At 38.6% G+C, this 27,164-nt stretch overlaps 1 protein-coding gene across 3 annotated transcripts in view; it reads right to left on the minus strand.

Moving 5' to 3' along the window:
- Positions 1-3,930: 3,930 nt before the first annotated feature.
- GNG12 (G protein subunit gamma 12) overlaps positions 3,931-27,164 on the minus strand; it is a 59,308-nt gene continuing 36,074 nt past the window's right edge. For all 3 annotated transcript variants that reach the window (XM_044440523.1, XM_044440542.1, XM_044440533.1), the window contains 2 exons: positions 11,170-11,287; positions 3,931-8,720 (listed from right to left, as the gene is read on the minus strand). In XM_044440523.1, coding sequence (XP_044296458.1) covers positions 8,595-8,720; positions 11,170-11,265 — 222 coding nt within the window. In that variant the 5' untranslated portion in view covers positions 11,266-11,287 and the 3' untranslated portion in view covers positions 3,931-8,594. The remainder of the gene's footprint in view (positions 8,721-11,169; positions 11,288-27,164) is intronic.

Genomic DNA, 27,164 nt, shown 5'->3' on the forward strand with positions numbered 1-27,164 from the left:
TATGCCCCTTCGTTTTTAAACTGGCTGTTATGGATGCTCCTGAACTAAGTGGGAGATGAAATGAAGCAGGAAGAGACAAGTTTTACAAATTAGTGGATACTGCAGTGGGAGAAGTGTTGGCATTGCTGTTTTGTGCTGGAGTTGTATAGCCCCTAAAAAATCAAAATGCAAAGGGACATAATGTATAAATATTGGGAAAAGATGATAACAACAATCTGTAAAAGACAGGCAATCACACCAGCAAGGTGTTAAGGGATTGCGTGATTTCCCAGATGGCAAACTTAAGACCCATGTCTCCTGGAAAAACAATGCTAGTGCAAACTTGTTAAGTGCACTAAAAACTACTGGTTGCTATGAAAAGGATGTAATATATATATGATTAATCTCATTATGAAAGTTTAGTAAATAACTTAAGCAAATGAAAAATTCTTCAAAATCTCCTAATTTGTCTAAACATGGGTGCTATTTAAAGCACCTCCTGATTTAATGTCTCAGATTTTTACATTTAACTTTCTTGTGTGAGGGATGGTTATACAATAAGGGGGTAGTCAAGACAAAGACATACCTAAATTGCACTGGGACTATTGCTTGCCTAAAATTTTCCCTATGTGTCAGACCTGTTTAAAATTTCACCCAGTGCTGTAATTTTTTAATCTCTTATTTTCCCACTTAAGAGGTTGTTAGGAAGGACCCACTGAATCACTTTTATCATTATACAAAAAAGGAGGACATTGCCTTAGTGTATTATACAGGACACAGAAAAGAAAGGGTAGACTCTTGTTTAGTTTGTATAAGTCATAGAAGTAAATGGAAATATTTGGGCACAAGGTGCCTGAGGGCAAGTACACAAAAAGGTTAAACAATAATGGTTCACCAATGTAAACAGGTGGGGACATTTTGACTAAAATGTGGATAGTATGAAGGTAGGTGACCAGGAAGTTCAAAAATTTACAAATGACTTTTCTGGGCAAGACCACTCAGCCTGGTTTGCATATAATGCTAATGATGGTTTACTTACCCAGGGTTTGTTTGGCAGATAATTATACAAACTGGTTTATTGTCCTGGAGTTACTTCCCTCTTTTCCCTGCTACTTTCCTGTGCATCAAATGGTTTTGCAGCACTGTAGCTCTGGCAAATATGGTGGATTACTATTTTTGGACACTCTTGCCTGCCACCTCTGTAGCCTGAACAACTCATGGTTCTAGGTTCACATGTAAGGTCAAATTCATGGTTTAAACAATTCAGAGGCCACAAGCCAAAATCAAACCATGCCTTCACTTTCTGGGTTGCTCCCAGTAAACAAACCATTGTTTGCTAGCAAGGCCACATTCACGTATCACAACCACCCAGCAATCCTAAGCATTCTGTATGGACCAGGTCAAAGGGACTCAGATGTTTCCATAATCAAAATTAGAACAATGACTGATGTTCTTTACATTGGGTGCCCAATATATTTGCCTCCTGCAAATATATTGGGCACCCGATATAAAGAACACCCAATTAATGTTTCCCATGGTAATGAAAATATTAAAATAACCATGTGTGCCCCCTAATGGTACCCCATCATCTGACACTTCTCAGATGACCTAAATTCTGCTTAATAGCAGAGTTGGCTCTGCACAAGATACATCTTGTAAGGGGGGAAAAACCCCCACATGCCATTCTTGTATCCTGTGGCATATACTTTAGAGAATTCTTATGAGGTCTTCTTGTGGCAACTACAATAATTAGTGATGCAGATGGAACATACAGACAGAAGCCGCCTAACAGTGCAATCCTGTCCTCAGGTAACAGCTGTGCTAAAACTACCTACCACACATAAGTGACCTTATACTGATACAATCCTCTTTCAATGGTGTTGCATCTAACACAGATGTTGGAGCTGTAGCATGCATATAACTGTATGCTGTACACTTTTAAGCACCCAAGGCTGCTATAAGTACCTCTCACTGCACTGTGAACATAAAGTATCAGTGAAATGTCCAAAAATCACACCATGTTAGGAGTCAGAAAATGGGAATGACTCCCCACTCCTCAGAGTTCATTGAGCAGCTTGCCCTCAGTCTTAGTGGAAAACAGAAGTTACAATACTGAACACATAGTGAGGAACAATAGCACCATTCTATTTTTTCAAACATGACAACTGTCCTTGAAACCTGGAATTACTGCTTTGTATGCCATTTTAAGTGTTAGCCTTTCAAAATAATGTATTTAGTTGAGAAGTATTGGTGTTAATTCTTTTTCCATCTTAAACATTTGGAGGTGGGCAGAAATGGCAATCATTAAATAATAATCTGACTTTTTTCCCTAAAAGGGAGAGTGAACAGAAATGTCATTCATTATTTCAAGGGGTGTCACTAAAGAATCTTGTACATACCTGGATGAAATGGAGACTGCTCAGCAGCAATGCAGATAGATGGAACAAGCTGTACCAGTATTCTGCACATAGTTAAAGATCTATGATTAACTGTGGATGAAACTGTAGTTAAGGAGTGCATGTAGCTGCAGAACCTGAAACTCATTTGCTAATTCATTACCTGAAACTGCTGGAATGAACACCTGAAAAAATCATTCCTGACCATCTTATTCTTACTGTAAGCACTGCTCTGAGTATGTACAGCTGTTGGAGGAAGAGAATGACCTGGTTGTCTTGACAGACTTGTTTAATTGTACCATGCAGTATTATTTGGAATACTTGAATGTTTATATTTTATGCATTCACTAGATACAAGCACAACAGTCAGGAACAAAAGGAAATGAAGGGCAGACAAGACACCTCTTGTCTTTTCAGAACTTTTAGAGGTAGTTTTCCTCAGGATTCTAGACACTCACACCCACAAATAATTCCACTGAGGGCACCACACAGAGAAGGTATACCACACAAGCAAAAGTGGAGGAGATGCCATGCTTCAAGGTGGGGCTCCTTAACCTCCTCTATCCCACTCAGCTCCCTACTCCTGAAAAGAGATGAGTGCAAAGAGCATTTACCCATGGCCAGAAAAAAAATCTTTTCCTGCCCTGGAAGAAGGGGATATTGAACTAGTTGAACGATCCTTTCTTACTCAACAGGAGACAGTGCTATGCTCCCCACAGAAGGAGGTATGCACAGTGCCATCTAGGTCATGTCTCTCTCATGTTTTGCTGGTTATGATCCCGGCACACATCATCTCCCTACACACACTTCACCTCTCCTTCACTCTTTGCAGGCTGACTCCTTGGTTGAACAGAATAATAAGCTGCTAGGATCTCTGGTCCCCAGTGCTCTAGTGGAAAGCTTATAGACAACATATAAAGACCATCAGTTCAGGTGTTAATCAACTCACTGTAACTCCTTCCATTCTATGTGCCCTACCCTGAAGATCCTTACAGGGAGCAACAAGAGGGGAGTGGGGAATGCTTAACTATCAGAACAGCTGCCATAGTCAGCAGTGGGGTTCTGAAAGTGTCAAAGAGCAATGGGAATGCCATCTTCCTGTTTCTTCCAAGGTCCCTGTGCCCAAAAAAGTTGCATGACAGAAAAGTAACTTGTGTGGTTTCCCCCTTCATGTCCCCACTGCCATTCTGGGTACCACTGAACCTGGTCCACTGATACTTGTCATATTTTCTGGAAAATTAAAGAACCTCTGACAAAGTAAACTTTGAAACCCCCCAAAAGGAATAGCTGACACCAGGTGATGGTTCCTGTTGCAGGTTTCACCTGTTATCTACATAAACACTCCGTGTGTGTAACCTCCTGCTCTTCTGTGCACATTGACAACTACCCGGTTTGTAGAGGAGTGGTGTCACATCAGCAATGTCCAAATGTGTTTGCAACAAGGTGCTATCAGCTCATATAGGGTGTTTTTACATTTGACATTTCATTATGGGGCAACATAACTGAAGTTAAAATAATATACTTATTTCTAATACCTAAATAAACAAACTTATAATGAAAAGAAATGATATTTAATTGTCGTGTTTCATATCCATGGTACTAAATATATTAGCTGTGGACCAGAATCTTAATTACAAGTTTTTTAAACACCTCTCATGGCTACAATAAGCCATCTTTCAATAAAATATCACAATATATGAAAATGCACAATGTATGCAATCTTACTAGAGACAGATTGCTTGTGAAAGGCAAGAACAAGTTAGCTCTGTTAAAAGAATTTTACATATTTTCCCCCCACAAAGGCAAATCATGGTATTATGCTTGTCACTCTGTGATTACAATGATAATACAAAACAAAATTTTGCAAAAGCATTCAAAGAAAAACCCAGAGAAAAAATTGCCTGTAAGAAATCAATTACATTAAAAAGAACAAAAAGAAAACACTAAACATTTTCTGAAGTAGTAATTTACTACAGAGGATTTCTAACCAAAGCACCAAGACACATAGTAGTGGTTCAGTTTGCTTAAAACTCTTATTAAGTTTCATAAATTTCAAAACCTCACAGTGATTTTACAGTTATTATTTTAGATGGTTCAATTTTCCATGTTCAATGATTTTGGATACAATTATTTAAGCACCATTGCTGCATAACCTCCATTCAAATTCTGCTGAAATAAGTGGAGAATGAGAAGCAGAGCGGCTTATGAAGGCAACATCTTTTATGTTTTTGTTATATGATACCCTCACCACAGTCTGCTCTCACAAAAGGAGCAACGGTGCATGGCAAGATGAGAACACATTATGGACAGCCAGAGAAAAAGCGGCAATCCATCTCAGTTACCAAACACCTGACAAAAGTTACCCAAAGCAGTTAGCTGTACTTTGGTGCTCCATTTATGGATGCTATGACTACAAACTGCTATAATTAAGTCAATGAAGAAATTTGGGCCAGGTTTTCAATCTATGTGATTTTAAAGTCAAAAGGCATTTCTGAATACAAAGTTGGCACGATTTTTACTGGATTAAAATTATGTCCCTGCAGTTTATTACATGATACTTTAATACTCCTCTTTCACTTAGTAAAATACATATGTGTAATAAAAATCTAAAGCACTGCTGGTGAAGTCCATTGGGGCCAACAGGCCTTACACCCCAGGTATATAGGATTGCAACCTTGGTTAACTTTTTCCTGTACTACTCTCTATCATGAGGTGTAAAACAGTCCTTCAGTAATCAAAAGACACTTTCTGCCACATGCAGAAGGGCACATTTGGATCCATCCCATTTTGTCTTAGTGCAGAAACACATATGAAGATGTTAACATACAAAAGGTACTTTAAAAATACACTTAGGTTGTAATAGCATTGCTATCAGTGAAAACAATCTCCCTGCCAAAGAAAACAGGTTCTGGATCTGGGGGCCCACTTCAGGAAAATATGGGACAGGAAGAGGAGAAGAAAGTTGAGAAGATTAGAAAACAACTGTTGGTGGTCAGTTGCAATGCATCACTAAGCAATACCTTCCTTTCTCTCCTGAAATTCTTACTTAGCAAGACTGTTTTTTTCCCTCCTTGATGGCTAGATGGTTCTAGTTAGATTCCACATCAGCTGCCTAGGTTGCCACATTTTAACACTGGCTTTAACAACAGGCATGTAATATTTATGCAATATAATAGTTTTACATATGGTTATTTGATGATAGTTTAAATAGGTTACAGCTGTACTGGGTAGTTAGCTGTATCCAGATTTTAAGGTGTAAAGATATGACCAACTAGACTCAGATGAAGAGGGTAAACAGCAATAGAATGTGCCCAGATTATTCTACATTAAAGCATACACAGCAACATTTGCTGATGACAGTGTAGTGTGTACAATCATAATGCTTTGTTTGCATACATGTAATTAAAACAATGATTGCATTCATTGAAATAGCATATTTCTTTTTATATGAAAGTACCAAATTGATTAGTACATTAAGAAGTAGCTTTTTCAAAAGCATTACTTTGGTAAATAATGACAGGGTTTTAGAAAGGACAAAGTTCTAATTTCTGAAAAATATTGATATACGGATATAATGTGGGGTGGCGGTGGGGAGTAGGGAAAAAAGTACAGGCTCTGAGGCTCGAATTCAGCTTTTTGGAAGCTAGCATGATGTCTTTAGATAGGCACCACAGATTTATGGCTAGCACTAGACACAAACGTATGCCAAGGGAGTTGTCCCTTGGCAGGACTGCACACACAGGCTCTCCTCAGCAAGGCTTATGAGGATGAATGCCAATTCTGTTGCCAGAGAGACAAAATACCACACGGTGTCATATGGATACAGCTTCTATACTTTCCATGCCTCACCAGTGCTTATGGCCTTGTGAAGCAGTATTTTTTTCATTGGTTAAAGCCAACCCATGTTGATCTACTGATTTTTACCAGCTGCATTAGCTTCATAAACAATTCAGTATATATCTAGATTTTGAGTCACTGCATCCAGATTCAAAATACTTTTCAAAGATTTCCATTATGCGGACATCATAATCCAGACAAATGGTAAACTAATGATGTGACTGATTGAACACTTACAAATCTACAGAAAATGCAAGTCAACCCATGTTGTTGTTACCATGCACTAGCCTTTAGAAAAGCAGATTTGTCTCTCTCACACAAATCAACAGCTGCCCAATATCTTAAAATAAACTAACAGAGAAAGAAAGTCAGCTATTTCAGAATGTGATCCTACCAAGTATATTCATTTGGAAGCATGCTCATTATCAGAGACTTGATTATCAGAGAAGAAACCTCCAGTTCTAAATGTCCTGTTTTCCAGAGAGCAAGCAAAACAGTTCCAATAGGTACCTCATATATTGATATTCTCCCTCAAATTAATGAATATTGCTACCTAATATTAATTATGAAAGGGCAGATTGAAATATGGTGAAAAAATCACTGTGGGTATTTTTCACATCATTTCTAAAGCTGCCTTTAGAAAAAAAACCTAATCGTGAAAAGAAAATCTGGTGATATGAGAAACAAGCAGTAATGTGGAGTGGCAGTGGTGGTGGGAGGAGTAGGGAAGAAATCTGTATTGTTCATAAATACAGAAATATTGGATATTGTTCATAAATACTGATAATATTATCTATTTTACCTTAATTATGCAGCATTAAGAAAGAAATCTACAAGAACCTGATCCTGCAGCTTCAGGCTAGTACTATAAAAAGCACCTGTGAGGAGGGTGGGCTTTTGACCTGTTGGCTGTGCAACCAACTTCATACTGTACTCGCAATAAAACCAGGTGTTTTGGATTTTTATTTTAGTATGCCTTTCAAAGAGCAGATTTAAAGAAAGAAATCTAACTCTTTTCAACATGCTACCTTTATCTTTAGGCTGACTGCAAATGGATGCTCTAGTTTTTTTAGTGGAAACACCATGCCTTTGCTACTAGGCTTCTGCTGTTAAGGGACTCTAGATACGTGTCTCCAGTCTCTTCCATGTGGAACAAGTCTGGTATGCCCCAAACGAAAACAAACAAAAAAACAAACCTTCAGAGAGTTAACAACTTCTATAAAGACACAGCTATGGCAGGACTGGCAAACAATGGAATGCTAATATGTGTATGGCTTAAAAGAAGTCAATATTGTTTCTTTCCTTTCATCATTTGATCAGCACATGTAGTATCCACAAATATTTTAACAAAGCTTACATTGCTCAGAGATCTGCTGCTATCCTTCAAGCTTTTCTCCAAAACAATAATTGCTTTCAATGGGTCTTGTGCAGCAGCACCAGCATAATGAATTACTCCCAGAATCTCGCACTCTTCTTTAGATATTATTTGGCATATGTGAAATATGAGTTTAGTGATCCAAGTAAGAAAAGCCTGGATGTTTCCAAAAATCAGTTCATTAGGAACTGTGTATGAAACATTACACAATAAACAGATTATGGATCTCTTAAGGCCCAATGGAAAAGGAGGAGAAATTTTAGGTGCAGTTTTCAGAAACTAAGTGCTATTTAGTAGGGTCTAAATTTCAGAGGAAACATGAGAAAGACAGAACCAATAGTTGCAATTGTTACCTTTCAAAAGTATTTTGGGAAGTAAAATGTGTACTAGCAATATGTTTACAGGCTCTTAAGACCCCATGAAAAGCTTAAGACATACTTGATGGTAAAGGCATGAACTACAGCAAGTAGCTCTGAAGGGCACACTTAAAGAATGCACTTTGGAATGTGTGTACATACCTAAATAAACATACATACACACCCTAGATATAGACACCAATTACATATACAAGGATATACACAGGTATAAAATCAAATGTAAAAGTAAGCTTGATTAGGAGTCTATGCTTGTCTGCCTCACTGTTCTGTAAATGAAGCTCAGGCAACTTTGGTTATTCAGCCTAACACCTGAAACTGTGAAGACTCATTGCACTTCAAAGTAAAGCCTACCTCACCCCAACACTCATCCCCACAAAAGCCAACAGAAACCCATTTCCACGTATGTTCTTGGAACCATCCCAGTTTACATGACATAATTTTATAAACCTTGCATCCCTACTCTGAATGCTATAAAGAGACCTTTTAGAAAACTTAAAATGTTCATTTATACATTATATGTAAATGAGCTGTTTTATGCAGTTGGTACCAGGTGACCTTCATGTTAATTCTCTAAGAATCTGCTTGATTGGTTTTGCAGGGAAGGATCTTGAATGCATTTTGAAGTTTTGCCTATAGGATAGTACAGGTCTTTTTATCCTTGAAGGGGTTTTCCGAAGCTGGTATGCCCATTAGTAAAGGATCCTTCCTGGCATGCTCCTCACAATAGCACAGTAGATCTGCTGATGCCTTGGACACCTGAAGAGTGAAAAAACATGCAGAACTCCAATATTCTAGAGTGACTTCCTAGAAGATTAGCAGGATTGGTGACAAAATTTCAACCAGTTGCAGGTGGATATACATGAGTGAATAAAGATAAAAAACAATACAGAAAGTAAACAGAGAAGCTGCTGTATCTCAGTTCTGATTCCTAGATTAATTTCAGGGTGCAAAAATAATGAAAAACAAGATGACACATTTAATCAGGTATTTGAGAATTTGTAATGTTCTTCCGAACAACTCAGTGCAGCTTAGAATATAGAGAAATCAACCATTACAATAAAAATCTAAGACTGTGTCATATGGTAATCATTATAGCCAGTAAGTTCTGCAAATGATTTGCAGCTTCCAAGAAATTTGCAGCACAATACTTGTACATGTTCCTTTAAAAATAAGTTCCTCTCTTCTGAACAGGGATTATTCTCAGGTAAGGGTACACAAGACTTTCCTGCATTAATTATCATCATCATCATCTATTCTTTACCTCTTATATGTTGTGTTAGTAAATTAATCTATGTGTCCACAAATAAACAGGACATTATAAAACAGGCTTCCTCCAATTAGATGATTTCAAGATATGCTGCACTAGAACTCCCACCATCAAAAACATTGAGACCCAGGGTGGTGTACTGGTCAAGAGTGCAGGACTGGGAGTCAGGTGATCTCTGTTCCAAGTCCCCACTCAGCCATGGAGCTCACTGGGTGATTTTGGGCCAGTCACAGACTCTCAGTCTACTTTGTTAGGCGGAGTTATTGCTGTGAGGATAAGATTGAAAGGAGGAGACAAATTATAAAAGTTGCCTTGAGTTCCTTGGAACAAAAAAAATGTAGGCTATAAATATAACAAATAAATAAATCATCCCTAGGGATTATAGACCAGCACTTCTGCAGTGCATCAGGAATGGGAATACTGTCAAAAACAACATTACAAAAGCCATTTCCAGGCTTGCTCCACTTAGGAAGATATTGTGTATCCTCTGGTCTCCCCTTCCCTCAATCTTATGAGAAGAAGACTAGTCTATCTTACATTATCCCTATTGCACTGGGACAATGTATATCAAATATGTTCATTCTTTGCTGCTGGTTTTATCTTGGTTTTACTATGCTGCTGTTTTTATTTGTTACACTGCCTGCATTTTATGTTTTTAATTTATTGTACACTATTTGAAAAGTTGGGTTATTGCTTTTTTTCTTGACAGCCTCTCACACAGCATGAGGTTCTGCTCCTCCAGAAGGCTCTGAGAGCATGTGCACAGCTGTCACTAGAAAATGAAAAACTCCCTTTGCACATGGCAATTAGGATCTCAGTCTATAATTACAGTTTTTGAGACTGTATACATTCTGAAAATTACTTCCAATGTATCTGAAATATGTGGAAAGGCTATCGCAATGCGATTCAACTGCCAAAGCAATATTTAGTGCTATGCCAGTAGTATAAGCTGGCATGTCAGGTTTCCCTAGAAAATCCAGTATGCTGCCTTATGCTAGAGGTCCCTTATGACAGTGCTATGTTAACTGCATAAGTGGAGAAGTAATACTGCCCAGTGCCTTCAAATATAGATTGAGTATATTGATGTTAATGAAAGCTGAATAAAGAAGGCACACCCAAAAATGGGCTATTGTGTACACATTGGACATTATGGAGAATATGCATATTACCAAAATGAGCAGGGAACTGTGTACATATTTTCTGAACAACATGCATAACCACCACGACATGTCAGTGCTCAGTTTAAGTACAATGTGTCTGAACTATGAAAGTGCACAGTCACTAAAAGAAGAATCTGCATAGTTACTAAGCAATGTGTGAAATGCAGTGAACTATCATATTTTATCTCCTCCTAAAGTGCTTTAAGCATCTGCTTTTGAGTTACAGTTGTTCTTATTAGCACATTCAAACTATGGTACTTTATGGCCTCATCAAGCTTCCCTTGTGGCAAAAGGGTTGACACTTCAATACTGGAACTTTGCTCTCTATTACTGAACAGTGGATAGAAGGAGGTCAGTGTGGGAGAAATCCTACATTATGGCAGGAGACTGCTGAAACAGACATTTTAGTGTTTCATGCCAGTTAATTTGTTTCAGCACTAAATTTGTAATGCTCTAACCTAGGGAAATAACTGAAGTGTATGAAAAAATATGCAAAGCCTGTTTAGAACTGTTTGTCTGCAAGAAAATGGTATCTGTAGCCTGAAGCAAGGCTTACTTGAGTGTAGTTTGGCTTAACAAACATAACTCATTATAAAAACACTACAGGAGTTTCACTTGCCACATGCCTTGGTTGAACATGGTTTACATTCTAAATAACCATATTCTAACATTTGCAAGGACCTCCTTAGGAATCTTTTTAAAAGCAGCTTTAGAGAAACTTAAATCACTTGCTCTAAATAATGGTCCCACAATATAAGGAGGAAAAACCCCTTCTTACCTTTATTCTCTCTATAGATGCTTCTATTCTCAACTGCTGAACAGTTCTTCTTGCCTGAGCTATGTTGTTTGTTGTGCCAGAAGTTTTGCTAGACATTTTCAGTATGCTCTTTCAAGCACTGTTAAGAAAAGTTGAACAGTTATTTTTCTAGCAATGGTTGCCAATCCACAACAGAATGGGCCACTCAAAAAAACTTCATACCTTTCAGTTGACTTTGTTTTGTGACAGTTACTAAGCTATCATAATGGCAAGATATAATAACTGCACTGTAATAAAGTAGATTAAGTACTAGAAAATATCAGTTTATAGATGTAAAATTCTTTTAAGTAGAATAGCCATTCCAGTTCATAACCATGGACTATCTTGTTCATTTTCAAACATTTTCCAAAGGAAAGGCAACAAAGGGGACTTCAGTTTTGTTTAAGACTTACTACCCATTCCAATGTCTGGAAAATAAGAGCAACAAAATGTTATAATAATTACTGATAGACATAAATTCTTTAGATTTACTTTGTTTTTCTGCTGTGGCTCCCCTGTAGAATTATGATTGTAAGGGATGTGTCAGTTCTTCTCCTCACCATCATAGCCAGACAAATGCAGATTGTTTACAACTCTTGGACACAGCCCTGGCACCACAATTAATCAAGTTCTCCACAGTAAAAGCAGATTGCTTACCTCATTCTTCACACCTTCATCTGTGCATTAACACATATGCATTCTGCACCTGCATAGAGCCCGTTGCCAGGAAGATTCAATATCTAAGAAAGTTTTGGCAGGAACCCCTTCCCCATTCTGGAGTCCCTATAAAAAGCTCCGGTCATTTTCCTCAGTTCCAAATGGCCTCAGAACCAAGGGAGGATTCATAGATTTACAGAACAGCAAGGTCAGAAGGGGCCAAGAAGGCCATCGAGTCCAACCCCCTGCTAGTGCAGGATGCCAATTACACCATCCAAATCAGAAAATTATCCAAATGCTTCTTAAATGCATCTAGTGTGGAAGTCTTTAGTCTTCTTTTTAAAGGCTGAACAGGCCCAGTTCTTCCAGCCTCTTATCATAAGACTTATCAACCTCTCATTAAGCAAGGTAGTACAGTAAAGGGGAAAAAACAGACAGTTAAGTACAGACTGTTGAGTCACTCACAACATCCAGTGGGATAGGTGGGTGGGTTGTGTGAATGCACAGATAACTACTCAAAGACCATTAGTTACAGGCACGCAACCTGCTTGTCTTCTGCATGGTTTCTGTACATCACACATATGACTGACCAGCAAGCTTACCCATTCCTGAATGGTAGATCAGTGTTGTCAACCAGTTATCAGTGAGAGGACTGTTCTCCCAAATGCACAATCAGCTCTGGTGTGGATGTTGAGATGGTAATGCTTACTGGAGGTGGACGGAGTTGACCAGGTTGCTTCTTTGCACAAGTCTGGCAGCAGGTTACCTGTATGCAATGCTGTCAAAGTTGCCACCATTTGAGTTGAATGTGCTTTTGACCGCACCAGGAGTTGCAGTCCTGACAGTTTATAAGCCAATGAAACTGTCTACACTACCCAGGCTGAAAGTCTTTGTGGTGAGAGGGATTGATCCTTTGTCTTGCCTCTTCAACAAACAAAAACTTTGGGGGTCTGATGGAAAGATTCTGTCCTGGAGTGGTAGAAAGCCAGCACTCTATGAATATCCAGGGTATGCATCATAGGCTCCATTGGGCTGGATGGGGATGGCAAAAAGCTGCCAAACAATGTTCTGTTTCAAATGAAAAGAGGATACAACTTTTCAGAGAAAGAAAGGATCTGGATGCAACACTACCTTGTCTTGGTGAAATACAGGGGATGGAGGATATATCTGCAGGGCACAGAGTTCACTGGAGAGTTGGGCAGAAATAATTGCCATTAGGAATGTCACCTTCCAAGATATAAGATGAAAATCAACTGTTGCCAGTGGCTCAAACGGCTTCGGCTTCGTTGTTAAGAGCTTGTAAGATAACCAACAAACTCCAAGATAGCAACAGCAATAGAGTAGGCAGGAGAGTGTTCTTTAGTCCCTTCAGGAGGCACTCATCAGATGTGAAAAAGCCGATGAGCCCTGAATTGGGTCATGGAAAGAGGAAATGGATGTTAGGTGAACTCTGATAGGTGACACCTTTAATTCATGCCACGGCATCATGACCAGGTGAGAAAGATCTGTTCAATCACACAGCCCTTAGGACTGAAGCCTTGGGTATTGGCAAAGAGGGAGAAAGCTTTCCACTTCATCACATACAAGTTCCTTGTCACTGGTTTCAAATCTTTCTCTAGGATGGAGTCCAGTCATGCATGAACAAGTGACTGGGCATGCCCTAGGGACAGATTTGCAGTGCTGTTAGAGAGTGTTGACATCTGGGTGATCTCTTGATCCCATGAGATCAAGTCTGGTATCAGCAGCAACTGGATATAATTTCTCTTGGACATATGCAGTATTGGGGTAAACCAAGGTTGTCTTAGCCACCAAAGAGTAATTATGGTGCAGTCTGTTGTATCCCAATGAACCTTCACTAATACTCATGTTATCAGAAAAAAGAGAGGAAAAGGTCCCCATCCAGTGTATCAGAAACACATCCCTCAGAGAACCCCTGCCCTCTTGTGCCCAAGAGCAAAAGCTGTTGCAGGTAGCATTGTTCTGAGCAGTGAAGAGTTTTATCAGTGGAGTCCTGCAAGTGCTGAAGATCTTGTACAGAGTGTCTGAGTCCATCTGTCACTTGTGGATGTCAAGACTCCTCCTGCTCAATGAGTCCTCTAGACTGCTGTCAGTCTCAGTGACATTAGCAGCAGTGTGATATGTCAGTTGACACACCAGTTCCAGATTCCAATGGCTAGCCATACTAACAAAATTGATCTGGTACCATCCTGTTTGTTGATGCAGAAAAGCACTATGGCATTGACTGTAGCAATTGACATGTGCTGTCTTGCCAAAATGTCTTGTACATCCTTTTGAATCTTCATCCATGTTGTCAATGCTAGGTCATCAGCATAGCATTTCATTTTGTGCATAGCACATTGTTCTATGCATTTTCTTAGTCTTCCTGCCATTATTGAGGTAAAGAGTTTGTAATCCATGTTTCAAAATGAAATAGGTCAGTAAGATTGTAGCAAGGTGGAGTCATTGCCTTCTTTATATATCCTTATTATATGGGCTTCATGCCATGTCAGCAGTAATAGCTTCTGTTATTGAATCACATTCATTAATGTAACATTAATTGTTCCTCTAAACACTTGTCGTATACTGCAGTGAATCCATCCAGTCTGGGTGCTGCATCTTTTAAAATTTTCTGATAGCTTTTAATTCTTGAATAGTATCATTTAATATTTTCCTGTGATCAGATGTAAATTTTTCAAGGTGTGTTTCTTCTATATACTGTTCCATTCCATCTTCCAAGTTGGTGGGTTTTGTGCGGGAAGGAGGTTGGGGGGTATACATTTGAAAAGAATCAGATAAACTGGTCATGAATTTCCTTTTCCACATATGCAATTTCACTGTCTTTTTTCACCCCTATTATAAATCTTCTTTCCATTTCTCTTTTAAGACAGTGCATTAAATATCTTACAGGTTTATTTGTATGTTCCAAATGCTTTTGCTTTAAAATATCTCAACTTTTTTGTAACTCTTCTGTCACTACCAGGTCTAAATGATTTCTTAATTGTCTAAGATCAGTTAAGGCTGTTTTGTCTTGTCCTTTCTTATGGTGATTTTCTAGTATTTGACTTCTTTCTAGGAGCTTTTTAATTATTATTATTATTATTATTATTATTATTATTATTATTATTATTATAACATTTCTATGCCGCCCCTTGTTCTGCTTTTTCTCCCTATTGCTAATTCCTTTCAAATAAACTTTACTAGCTTCCCATATTGTTGCTGTAAAGACATCCCCTGTATTAATCTAAAAATTTCTTCCATTTTTTCAGATTTCTTCAAGCTACCGTGTCATTCAATCTCCATCTTCTTCCAACTTGTTCTTCTCACCAAATTACTTCTAATGGATTACAATCAGAGTATCTTAGGCTGAATCTTTACGGTTTCTAAATTCATAATTAGATTTTAAATATCTAAAAATGTCAATCTTTGAATATGTCTTACCTCTATCAGAGAAAAAAGTATAATCCCTAATTGTAGGAGTTTAAGCCGCCATCTATCTTGCAAATGTCACATTTCCATATAATTATAAACATTTTAGAAAGCTTTACTCCCTTTTACTGTTTTAGACTTGTCTTTATTAGGGTCTACTACTCCATTCATACCACTAAGAATCAAAATTTCTCCTTGAAAATCCGGGGGTGGGGGGGGTTTGCATAGAATCTTTCTTTTGCATCATTTGGGGCATAAATAATTGTCAATGCATTTGTCTTTCAATTTGGGAGTCTTATGCCATTCATATCTTTTGTCAGTGATTGCAGCCTACATCCCAGGATGTTCAAAGAAGCAGAGGAGTCACAAGGTTTTAACAGTCCTGCTACTGAATGCCTACCCATGAATCATCTAGATGACTTTGATCATCATGTTCAGCCAAAGACTGACCACACTAGCATATGACAGATTGGCTAGAAAGGCTCTTCAGCCTCTGCAATGCCATGTGAATAGCTAAAACACAACCCTTAAACAGAGTACCAGGATATACTTGAAAGAGTACTGAGAATGTTTTACTGATAGAAGTGCATAGTCTGCCACACCCTTAACAAGATTCATGTGTACAAGTAAGCAGGCAGGAGCTAAATGGTTACCTGAAGATCAGTAATGCACTTACTGTGTGCTACAAACTGGTGCTTAATCCTGGAAGGATAGAAGTGGTCCAGGTCAATAGAGCTGATCCAGAAACAGGAATCCAGCCTCTATGGGACAGTGCTGTGCCCCTCCTTAAAATCAGATTTTCTTTCAGAAAAAGTTAAACAAGTTTACATCCAACAGTATTGTCCTAGTTTTGAAAGTTTAACAAAGAATACACATTGGCATTTGTATTTCCATTGCACAGGATCTACTTCTGATAATAAAGGAAAAAACACCTTTAAAATGTTTGCTTCTATACCTCATTGCCTTTTTGTGCCTTTGACTGTTTATTATCCAACAGCCATTTTAGTTTTTTCATTATTTAGTTACTTATTACATAATGTCCCTTTCATTCCTTATAAGATGCTTAACTGTTCTGTGCTGTAACTATATAAATGAAAATTTTCTTAAAACAGAGTATTTTTTAAAATCAGGTTCATATTTTGGAAGTGCATCTGAAATTATTTCTTTTCTCTGATCCTTTTCACCAGCCTGCACTCTCATCACTTGAAATGGGGTCCTCAAACTTTTTGAATAGGGGGCCAGTTGAAAGGCTGCGGTGATGGTCACGGGCCAGTGAGATGGGGGTGCCTGGGGGCATGGGCCAGTGAGGTGCCGTCGGGCACACACGAGGTGGCATCGGGCGCATGCGGTGGTGGCTTGCTCGCTCAGAGCTTTTCCAGTGAGTCCAAAATCATCTCCTAGTGAGCAAGCCACCACCTCCCTGCCCGTGCAGCAAGTGCGCGCGAGGGCAGTGAACGGCGGCGTGGGCCGGATGGATAGCCATGGCGGGCCAGATCTGTCTCATGGGCCGTAGTTTGAGGACCCATGGAGTGGGCTAACCCAATAGTACCGATATTTTTTTGAATGAAAAATTAAAACAAAAACAAGACATGACTCTATGTTAAATGCAAAACAGAAGAACATGGTTTAGGGTTACATGGCAAATCATGACAAACTCAAACCCTTTCTGAACATCTTTGTCCTGCCACCTTTGCCTATACACCAAGTATCACAGAATTTAAATATCTATAGATGCATAACAAACAGACAAACCCTTATAATCACTCCACCTACAAATCAAAAGAATAAAAATAATTTTTAAAATGGATATGATATCTGTCCTTTTCACATATATTTGGAAGACCAGTATCTTTTACTGACTTCTAATATTTACTTTTCAGAACATGTCCACTGATGAAATTGGATCAAAGTGACAAAACATGAGCCTGCTTTTATCAGGCTAAAAATAGGTATTTTAGCAAAGTGGATAAAAATCAATGCTTTAAAAATAGGAAAAAATCAGATTTTTAAAATGTGAATCAGTTTTTTTATTTAAATTGGATTTCTTAAAATGCATTTTGAGGAAAAATCTATCTAAAGATAATTGAAACATTTTGAAACATTATTCACCATGAATTAAGGATTAGTTTTTAATCATGTTGCATGAGGCTGTATATTAATACTATGTTTACATTTTTGGTAAATAAATTGCATTAATCCATTCACAATGTCTTACTCTTCCAGGGGTTTCTCTAAGATTACTGGGCAATTTTTCTATCAAGAAGATATTATCAGAGATGCTTGGTTTTATAGTTCTCAGAACTGTGAATTTGTGTTTGCTGAGAAAACATGCCCCTTCTTCAAAGTAAAAATGTTATAAAATAAACATACAGAGTTGAGAAAAATATTTTAATCCCACTGTTCCTTTGCAAATCTATGTACACAGAATCAACTCCTCTTAAGTGCTAAACTTCAAAAAATTCAATAAATAGAAGATGAGTGTTGGAAGTGGAACAGATCTGCACAAGAAGCTAAATGTGAGGAGGGAGGGGCAAGCAGCAAAAATGAAAGTGAGACCTTCTGAGTAAATACTCTGAGGTTTTATCATATCACTCTTTCCCTGGAGGAGAAAACCTATAATGGCAGCAGACCGTAAAAGAGATCCAGTTTGGGAATATTTTAATGAATTTCCTCTACCTATGGGCAAGGTGTGCAAATTATGTGGAAAACCATGATTTAAATCCAGTCTTACTGACTAGTGATTTAAATCTTATTTAAATCGCTGCAAACCATGATTTACATTGATTTGATTTAAATCAAATCTGCCCTGCATTGTAGTGAGGCAGATGCCAAAATATTTAACAGGTTTAATTATAGATGCTGGAATGAATTATACAAACTCCTAAATAATTTTCACTGATTCAGTAAGGAATAAGAGATTTTTTAAAAAAATATTAGCTTTATATCCCATTTTTTTTCTTATAACAAAATCAAAGAGGCTGACACCTCCTCCTGCTCTCAATTTTATCCTCACAACAACAATCTTCTGAGGTAGGTTGGGATGAGAGTCTGTGATTGGCCCAAAGTCACCCAGTTGGTTCCATGGCTGAGCAGAGATAGTCAGAACACAGACAGTCTGAATTCCAGTCCCACGCTTTTAACCACTACACCACATTGTTAGGGAGTGTTTGAAAGCTGAAAAACTATTTTACTTTTTTTGGAAATAATCATAAAGGTTTTTGTAACCTTTCTTTTCACAATTTCCTTTACAAGGTTGACATGCCAATTTCTCAAATCTATTAATTAGTAAACCTATCGGGTAAGACACATTTTATCCAAACAATTACAAAGTGAGCAATCTGTTTGCTACCTTCACAAGGTGCAGGAAATCCTATGTTGTCTTTTGCAGTTGATATTACCTTGTCTAGCTTCAGCTGTTTTCAGTTTGTATAACCAAAAATGGCCTTACAAATACTGTATATGGTGTGCTACCTCTTATATAACTGCAAGGTAAATTAGAAAGCAAGCTTACCTAGCAATGGAATATATCTATATACTTCTGATTAGAGAGTATCTGTGTACTAAGGCAAAGGAGCTATCAGTGTAAACATTATTTGAGGAGCTACAAACATACAAAAACATTTTCCTTGATGCTATGGCATAAAGAGCACACCTATCAATCTCGCTTATTTTTCTGTTTTGATCAATGAAGGAACAAGATGTGAATAAAGACTAGATACATCCAGAAAATCTTGACTTTCTTTTTAAAGCTAAGTTGCTAGATCTCACAGGTCTGCTTGAAATATGAATCCAGGAAGTCTGAAACGCCTAACACTCCAGAAAAGGGAAATGAACACCAGTTTTATTACATTGCTAAAGTATAAATGATTAAAAGATTATCAGGGTCTGAATTGGTACTTTAAATATTGAGCCTATAAAATACCAGAGCATCCCAGCTGGCTGTACAATTTTGCAGGCAACAATGGCATAGTATCCCTGATGTTTGTAGGAAATATGTGCACATTAAATTGACAGAAAAGCAGAGCTTCATTACAAAAGCTACAGACAAGTACCATGTTTCCCCGAAAATAAGACTGGGTCTTATATTAATTTTTGCTCCAAAAGATGCATTAGAGCTTATTTTCAGGTGATATTTCTTCTTATAAAAGTCATAAGATTCTTGCCTCGAGAGTCCTCCACGACACACGTCTTGTATTTGGTTGTAGAACCACATCCAGGACCAACTGGATTTCAGGATGGAGTTGGATTATTGGAGCTGATGGCCGATTTTTCACACCATCAGCCAGATGGTTTGGCTGTCAGGATGCAGAATCATCCCTCTATTTCAAGGCTTGATGTCTGGTTTCAGTGGGAGGGGCCAGAAAGCCGATGGGCAAACCATGCTTGTCAAGGCCTCCAAGGTGTGATTAGAATGCAGTTTGTCTTGTCTCTGTGGATCTTTGGCAATACCTTTGAGATGAGTGGGAACGGAGGAAATAGCTGGGACAGTGTCCCTTCCCACCTTAGGATGAAAGTGCCTCCCACTGAACCCTTGCCAATCCCAGCACAGGAGCAGAAATTCTTGCACACTGCATTGGTTGGTGTTGCACAGAGATCTCTGGTGTCCCACTGAGTTGCAAGAGTCTCAATAGGATCTTGGGATGGAGTTCCCATTTATGAGTTGATTTGGGCTGTATTCTCAATTGGTTTGCCACGGAATTTTCGGTTCCTGCTAAATAGATTGCTATGATCATAATATTGTGTTTATGCACCAGTCTCAGATAAGCAAAGTTAACCAGTTGAGGGATATAGACTTTGTACCCCCTTGTTTGTTCAGATAGAATACTGTTATTCTATTGTCTGAGGCTCTCTGAACATGTTTGTCTTTTAGTAAGTTTGGAAGGGGAAAGGGGCCTTCTGGACTTGTGAGTAGCTTGAGGTAGTTTGTTTGGTTTGAGTGCTCCATCATTTCATAGCTCATGTGTCTGGTGACCAAGACAGTGTACTTGTGCTGTGTTTTATTTTATCTGTCTTACTGTTAAATTGTCCTGAGATTTTGGTAAGGGACAGTCCAAAAAAGTTTTTAAATAAATAAATTTATTTTTTTAAAATAAATTTATAAATAAATACTCCCCATGCCTTCAAGTGATGTGTCCATTTTAAGAGTAATGTCTGGTTCCTTGTAAAAGTCACCCCAGTTGTTAAGTTGCGTTTGACAGTTCACCATGAAAGGCTCACGTGGACAGAATAGGAGGAGTACCAACCCAAGTACAATTTGCCTAATGACTGCCAGTCTGTAGGCAGCATTTTAACACTGCAGTGCACACAGTCTAAAAGAGCCCTAAGAGCCACTGGGGGAAGAGGTTAAGTAGGAAAAGAGATAAATCAGAGTGAGTTTGTGAGGAAGACAATAGAAGGGGCGTTTTGTTTTGCTTTGTTATTTGGAGGAGAAGGTATGAGGAAAAACAAGCAAAAAGAAATAAATCAAAGAAAGAAAGTAGGAGAAGCTGAGCTAAGTCAAAATGAGAAGGGGAACCTGGGGTACTCAAAATGGTGGTTGACAAGGAACTGGGAAAATGGTGGAAACTCCACCCTTCTTATACCAGGGGTAGGGGAAGTCAAAATGAACTCGAAAAAATCTACGCAACGATAGGCCCCATGCAGGCGCAGAGCTCCTATATGCAATGCACAGACAACCTGAAGAAGAATGCATAATACTGTTTATACAACACAGAAAGGGAAAGAATGTTAACATTTAGCTTGTACCAAATAGCTTTAGAAGCAATGCTAGGCACACATGCCAAATACTTGATCATATAATCAGAGGAATGCATGCAGGTCAGTCTTTTAAAAAAAAATCCCTCTGTAACAAGATCACATTTCCTGTTGGGAAACTAAGTAAATAAAAGTCTGAATGCCATCTGCCTTGTTCAAGACTGTGTGCGTATTCAGAACAAACTTCAAAAGACCGTTTACCAGAATATATAATGTCTACTGCCAAAGTTCTTTGGACACTGTTTCAATGGCAGCACCTGATCCGATTTGTTTACAGTTCTGACAGCAACACTACTAACCTACTTAAGCTATGTTACATTGTCAGACAGCCACTAGTTGACTATTTTTAAAAATGTAGAATGAGCAACTGGTTTTACAGTGGACAAAATTAGGTTGTGTATCCAGTCATTACTTATCTAGCTTGTCAAGCCACAGTGCACAATCCAATCAAAACTCAGCACTTTAACATCACAATTATTTCAGTGGGAGGTTTTACATAACCTTTCCACTGGTATTTTAAAAGTATTTCTTTACTGTAGTGGATTTCTACACCCACATTAATCATAGTTTCCAGGGAAGTTTAAAAAATTTAGGCTGCAAGACAATACACACTTACTGGAAGTAAGCCTCATTGAACTCAGTAGGCTTTACTTCTCAGAAATAAAATCCATTACAAGTTTACATGGTAAATCAACTGGGCTTAAACGTGCTTAGCTTTTGCTGGATCATGTCTACTTTTTTAAAATCCAGTTTTAAATTTTAAGACAGAATAATAAGAAGTCAAGCACTTCCTGCTGTCTGTGTACCACTTACCATTATAAAATAAAGTCGCTGGCCTGTGAAATAATAAAGGGCAGTAGAAATTTATTTGAAGGAAGAAGAAAAAAGGAGCCAAGGGGAAAACAGCACTGGGACTATGATCTTACTGGAAGAAAGGAATGATAGGTAAGGGAATTTTGCATTGTCTTGGACTGCGGTCCTAAAGGCAGGAGTTTCTATTTTTAGAGTTTGGATCATATGTGGCGAATACCACACCTCTGGATTCTATTGTTACTGCAGCAATAAAACTTGGCAAACCTAATGGGACAATAGGGCCAAAAGGCAGTGGGTAGAGACTGTATTTCACATATAATAAATATTAATTTTAATAAAGTCACTCTTTGGATGCAGATTTCTAGTATTTTTTTAAAGTAGGCTTGCTTTAAAAACATTGCAAGTTTAAATGACTTCATCTTGCAAAGGAAAGGAAAGGAAGTCTGAGAGCATAAGAGATATGACTCAAATACAGATGGAGATTACTTCAGTTTACATCAGTAACAAAGGCAAATGGTACGCATTTCATGAGAGGAGCTGGCTGGAGTCAGTGGTCAGACTAGATGGCCCAGGAGACCCCTTCTGACTTACTCTGTTTCTATGTTTCTAAATGCAAGTTCACTTTCAAATAAATATTTGGCTTTGGGCCCAACGATTAGACAACATGATCTGTGAAGTCTATTTTTTAAGCATATCCATGAACATTTAACTGGGAACTGATCCCCATGTAAAATGGTCATAGCGTGTTTTTTATAAATAGTGAAGTCAAGAAAGAGATTTCCATTAGTAAACGGAATTTCATTGCCAGATTTCATTCCTATTTTGTATTAAATTATTTCAATAATAATATAAAATTAATACATTTTAATTACCACTAAAGTTAGAAAAAGGACCATTTCCTTTATTATAGGTATGATCAGTGCTTTTTTGTAATAAAAAAAAAAAAAAAGGTGCCGGAACTCACATCCCCTCCACACACCAATCCCAAGCCCAGCAGCAATCTCTCACTATCAGATAGCAGACACAATAGCAGCCTGCAGGCACTATGTTCATGATGTTTGCTGCTGATCTGCTACTCTGTTCAAAATCACTTCGTAAAATCCATTGAAAAAAAGGTGTCAGAACGCTGTTCCGGTGTGTTCTATGACAGAAAAGCCCTGGGTATAATGATATATAAGCAAATATAATCAGCAATAGCATTTACAGCCCAGTTTGCATGTAATGGCAATAAATGATTAGTTAATCCACAATTTGCTGCCAGATAAGCTAAGCACGTTCTACTGCCATTTTGTATATGCTGTAGAGAGGGGCCCAGCTCTCATGAATTACAGTCTGCTTAGAATGAGTTGCCCAATTTTGAGAAGTGTGTGGAAAAGCAAATATGAGCAGATGACTTGACAGTTTCAAGGTTACATAGTGAAGGTTCTCAGGCTGAAAGCGAGAATCAGCCCAACTTGGAAAAGAACGAAAACATTTCAGAGCTGGGAGAAGGCAAGGCAGGTGGAATTCTTTGATCCAGTCAGGAGATGACAGGCAAGCAGAGCAATTATAAAGTGTCCAGCATTTCCACTGTCTAGCCCTCAAGCAGCAAGAGCCACTCTGAGAGTAGACTCAGATCTACCCAAAGGGAGGGATGAGGGGAAGTTTCAGTTTGGATCCAACTGTTTACATAAATAGCTGCTTCTCTCACATCTCAAAGAGAATCCTGCTTTGACATATACTGTTTTGTGAACATAAAGGAACTGTGTTTCTAAAGTTCCATCTGAATTTGCTGGAGAGAGAAAGAAGGAGGGAGAGACCTGCTCATGGTACATGCAGCCCCAATATAGCAAACTGAACACTGCTATTAATTTATGAAACCAGACATGATGCAGTTTACATATAATGACAACAACAGCACAGGCTAACTGTGAGTCGAGTAAGTCATTGTTTAAGCATGGGTTGTCATTACATGTGAATTCTGCACTGTAAACTTTTAAGTTTACTACAGGAGATAGTTCATTAACTTCTCTTCACAGACCTGCCAAGGAAAGGTGGACGGTGCCAACTTTTCAGAAAGTTTAAATAAATCATAAACCATTTTGTAGTACATTGTTAAGGAAAATAAATGTCCGGTAAACTATTACTTACTGTAACTGCTCCTCTCAAAACAACAGCAAACAGAAAGCAAGAGGGAACTGGAAGCCTAGACTATGAAAATCAAAACATTAGAAGTTCATCAAATTATCTACTCTTCCCTAAATGTTCTTTATTCCAGATCTTTTATAAAGAATTCAGCCTGTTGGATATGAAAAGTGCTTTTTTGTGCGGGGGGGGGGCATATACTCTATTTGTCAATTCTTGGTCTGCCACTTATCTCAGCTTAATCTTTTGGGCACAAACCTACACATGCTCAGACAGATAAAAGTTCATACCAATCACACCATTTCTCAGACCCAGAATGTTAGGAGTTGTAGGTCTTTTCTCTGTATAATCATGCATAGGATCCCACCATTATTGGCTTAAAGAATATAAAACTTCTATTTGCTATCATGTTATATATACCACCATCAGAACAGTTAATAAAACTTATGTTCTAGCCTTACTATATTCAGAGAAACAAACACACTTACATATTTAGATTGTGTATTATCTCTAAATTGAATATTATGCACCAGTTTTAGGATATTATCTACTTTTTCCCAAAGACACAGTACATTTAAAATGTTTAAAACACTCACCATGGGTATATATTTCAGTTTTAAAAAGTAAGCTAAGAGATAATTAAGATCAGTCTGACTTCTTTACTGAAACCCTCTTAGACCTTGAACCTAGAAGCTACCTGCTGAGTGAAATGCAGTCAACTCACAATGGCAAGTATACAAAAACTTTGTGTGTAACCTGCTGTTCACTGCAAGTTTAATTCATACAGTAATTTAAAATCAATTAACTAGAAATTTAGTTCTACCAAAGTGGTGCTGTGGTTAAGAGTGTGGGATGGGTACTCAGGCAACCTGGGTTCCAGTCCCTACTTGGCCATAGAGACTGAATGCCTTCAGGCCAGTCACAGACTCTCAGCCCAACCTACCGCACAGGGTTGTTGTGTTGTGGGGATAAGACTGAGAGCAAGAGAAAGAGAATGATGTAAGCCACTTTGCATTCATAAAAGGCAGGATACACATCTAATAAATAAATACTCTTTTAATCATTATGGCTTTCCAATTTACATTTACACTCTTACTTAGTTCCCATAAGCCAGCAACAAACAGTGAATATTTGGTAACAACAATAACTAATATCCAGTAACACTGCTGGTAGGGCTTACTAGCCCACGACTAGCCCAACCCAGGGAATTCAGATGACCATCAGGTATACTACTGCGGGCAAGAATCTCTCAGAAGAAATGAAGTAGCTTTCATAGTCAATAAAAGAGTAGGAAAAGCAGTACTGGGATACAATCTCCAAAATGACCGAATGATCTCAGTTCGAATCCAAGGCAAACCATTCAACATCACAGTAGTCCAAGTCTATGCCCCAACCACTGGTGCTGAAGAGGCTGAAGTTGACTGGTTCTATGAAGGCCTGCAACACCTCCTAGAATGAACACCCAAAAATGATGTCCTTATCATCATGGGGGATTGGAATGCTAAAGTAGGAAGCCAAAAGATAACGGGAATAACAGGCAAGTTTGGCCTTGGAGTACAAAATGAAGCAGGGCACAGGCTGGCAGAATTTTGTCAAGAGAATACAATGGTCATAGCAAACACTCTTTTCCAACAACCCAAGAGACGACTCTACACATGAACATCACCAGACAGTCAGCACAGAAATCAGACTGACTATGTCCTCTGCAGCCAAAGATGGAGAAGCTCTATACAGTCAGTAAAAACTAGACCAGGAGCTGACTGTGGCTCAGATCATGAGCTTCTCGTTGCAAAATTTAGGCTTCAACTGAAGAAAGTAGGGAAAAGCACTCCCTTAGCCACTCAGCTAAAGCCTTTGATTGTGTGGATCACAACAAATTGTGGCAAGTTCTTAAAGAGATGGGAGTACCTGACCATCTTATTTGTCTCTTGAGAAACCTATATGCAGGTCAAGAAGCAACAGTGAGAACTGGGCACGGAACCACTGATTGGTTCAAAATTGAGAAAGGAGTTCGGCAAGGCTGTATACTGTCTCCATGCCTATTTAACTTATATGCAGAGCACATCATGAGAAAGGTGGGCCTAGATGAATCACCAGTTAGAATTAAGATTGTTGGGAGAAATATCAACAACCTCAGATATGCAGATGATACCACTCTCATGGCAGAAAGTGAAGAGGAACTAAAGAGCCTCTTGATGTGGGTGAAGGAGGAGAGCACAAAAGTTGGCTTGAAACTCAACATTAAGAAAACTAAGATCATGGCATCCGTTCCTCTCACTTCCTGGCAAATAGATGGGGAAGAAATGGAGGCAGTGATAGATTTTATTTTCCTGGGCTCCAAGATCACCGCAGATGGGGAATGCAGCCAAGAAATTAAAAGACACTTGTTCCTTGGGAGGAAAGCTATGGCAAATCTAGATAGCATACTAAAAAGCAGAGACATCACCCTGCCAACAAAAGTGCGTATAGTCAAGGCTATGGTTTTCCCAGTTGCAATATATGGCTGTGAATGCTGGACCATAAGGAAGGCTGAGCGCCGAAGAATTGAGGCCTTTGAATTGTGGTGCTGTAGGAGACTCCTATGAATCCCTTGGACAGCAAGGCAATCAAACCGGTCAGAGGAAATCAGCCCTGACTGCTCTATAGAAGGCCATATCCTGAAGATGAAACTCAAATACTTTGGCCACCTAATGAGAAGGAAGGACTCCCTGGAGAAGAGTCTAATGCTGGGAACAATAGATGGCAAAAGAAGAAGGGGACGGTGAGAATAAGGTGGCTAGGTGGAGTCACTGAAGCAGTTTGTGTGAGTTTGAGTGGACTCCGGGGGATGGTGGAGGACAGGAAGGCCTGGAGGAATGTTGTCCATGGGGCCGCGATGAGTTGGACAGGACTTCACGACTAACCACCACCAAAGTTTTCATCAACATCTTAATTGGGTTTTGCTGTTGTTGATCAAGCTGTCTGTGACTCATGGCAACTCTATGAATGCATATCTTCCAAAATGACCTGTCCTTGACAACCCTGTTAAGTTCTTGCAAATTCAAGCCTGTGGCTTCCATTATGGAGTCAATCCATCATTTATTCGGCTTAATTAGTAAAATATGTATGCCTACTTTAAACCACAGCATGCACACAATGCCTGGTTAATGGTAAACATACTTTGTCCAATCTGGGTAAATGTAACTCAGGCAAACCAACAAAGG

Source organism: Varanus komodoensis, unplaced genomic scaffold, assembly GCF_004798865.1.
Source record: "Varanus komodoensis strain SLA01 unplaced genomic scaffold, ASM479886v1 scaffold1, whole genome shotgun sequence".
Lineage (NCBI taxonomy): Eukaryota > Metazoa > Chordata > Lepidosauria > Squamata > Varanidae > Varanus > Varanus komodoensis.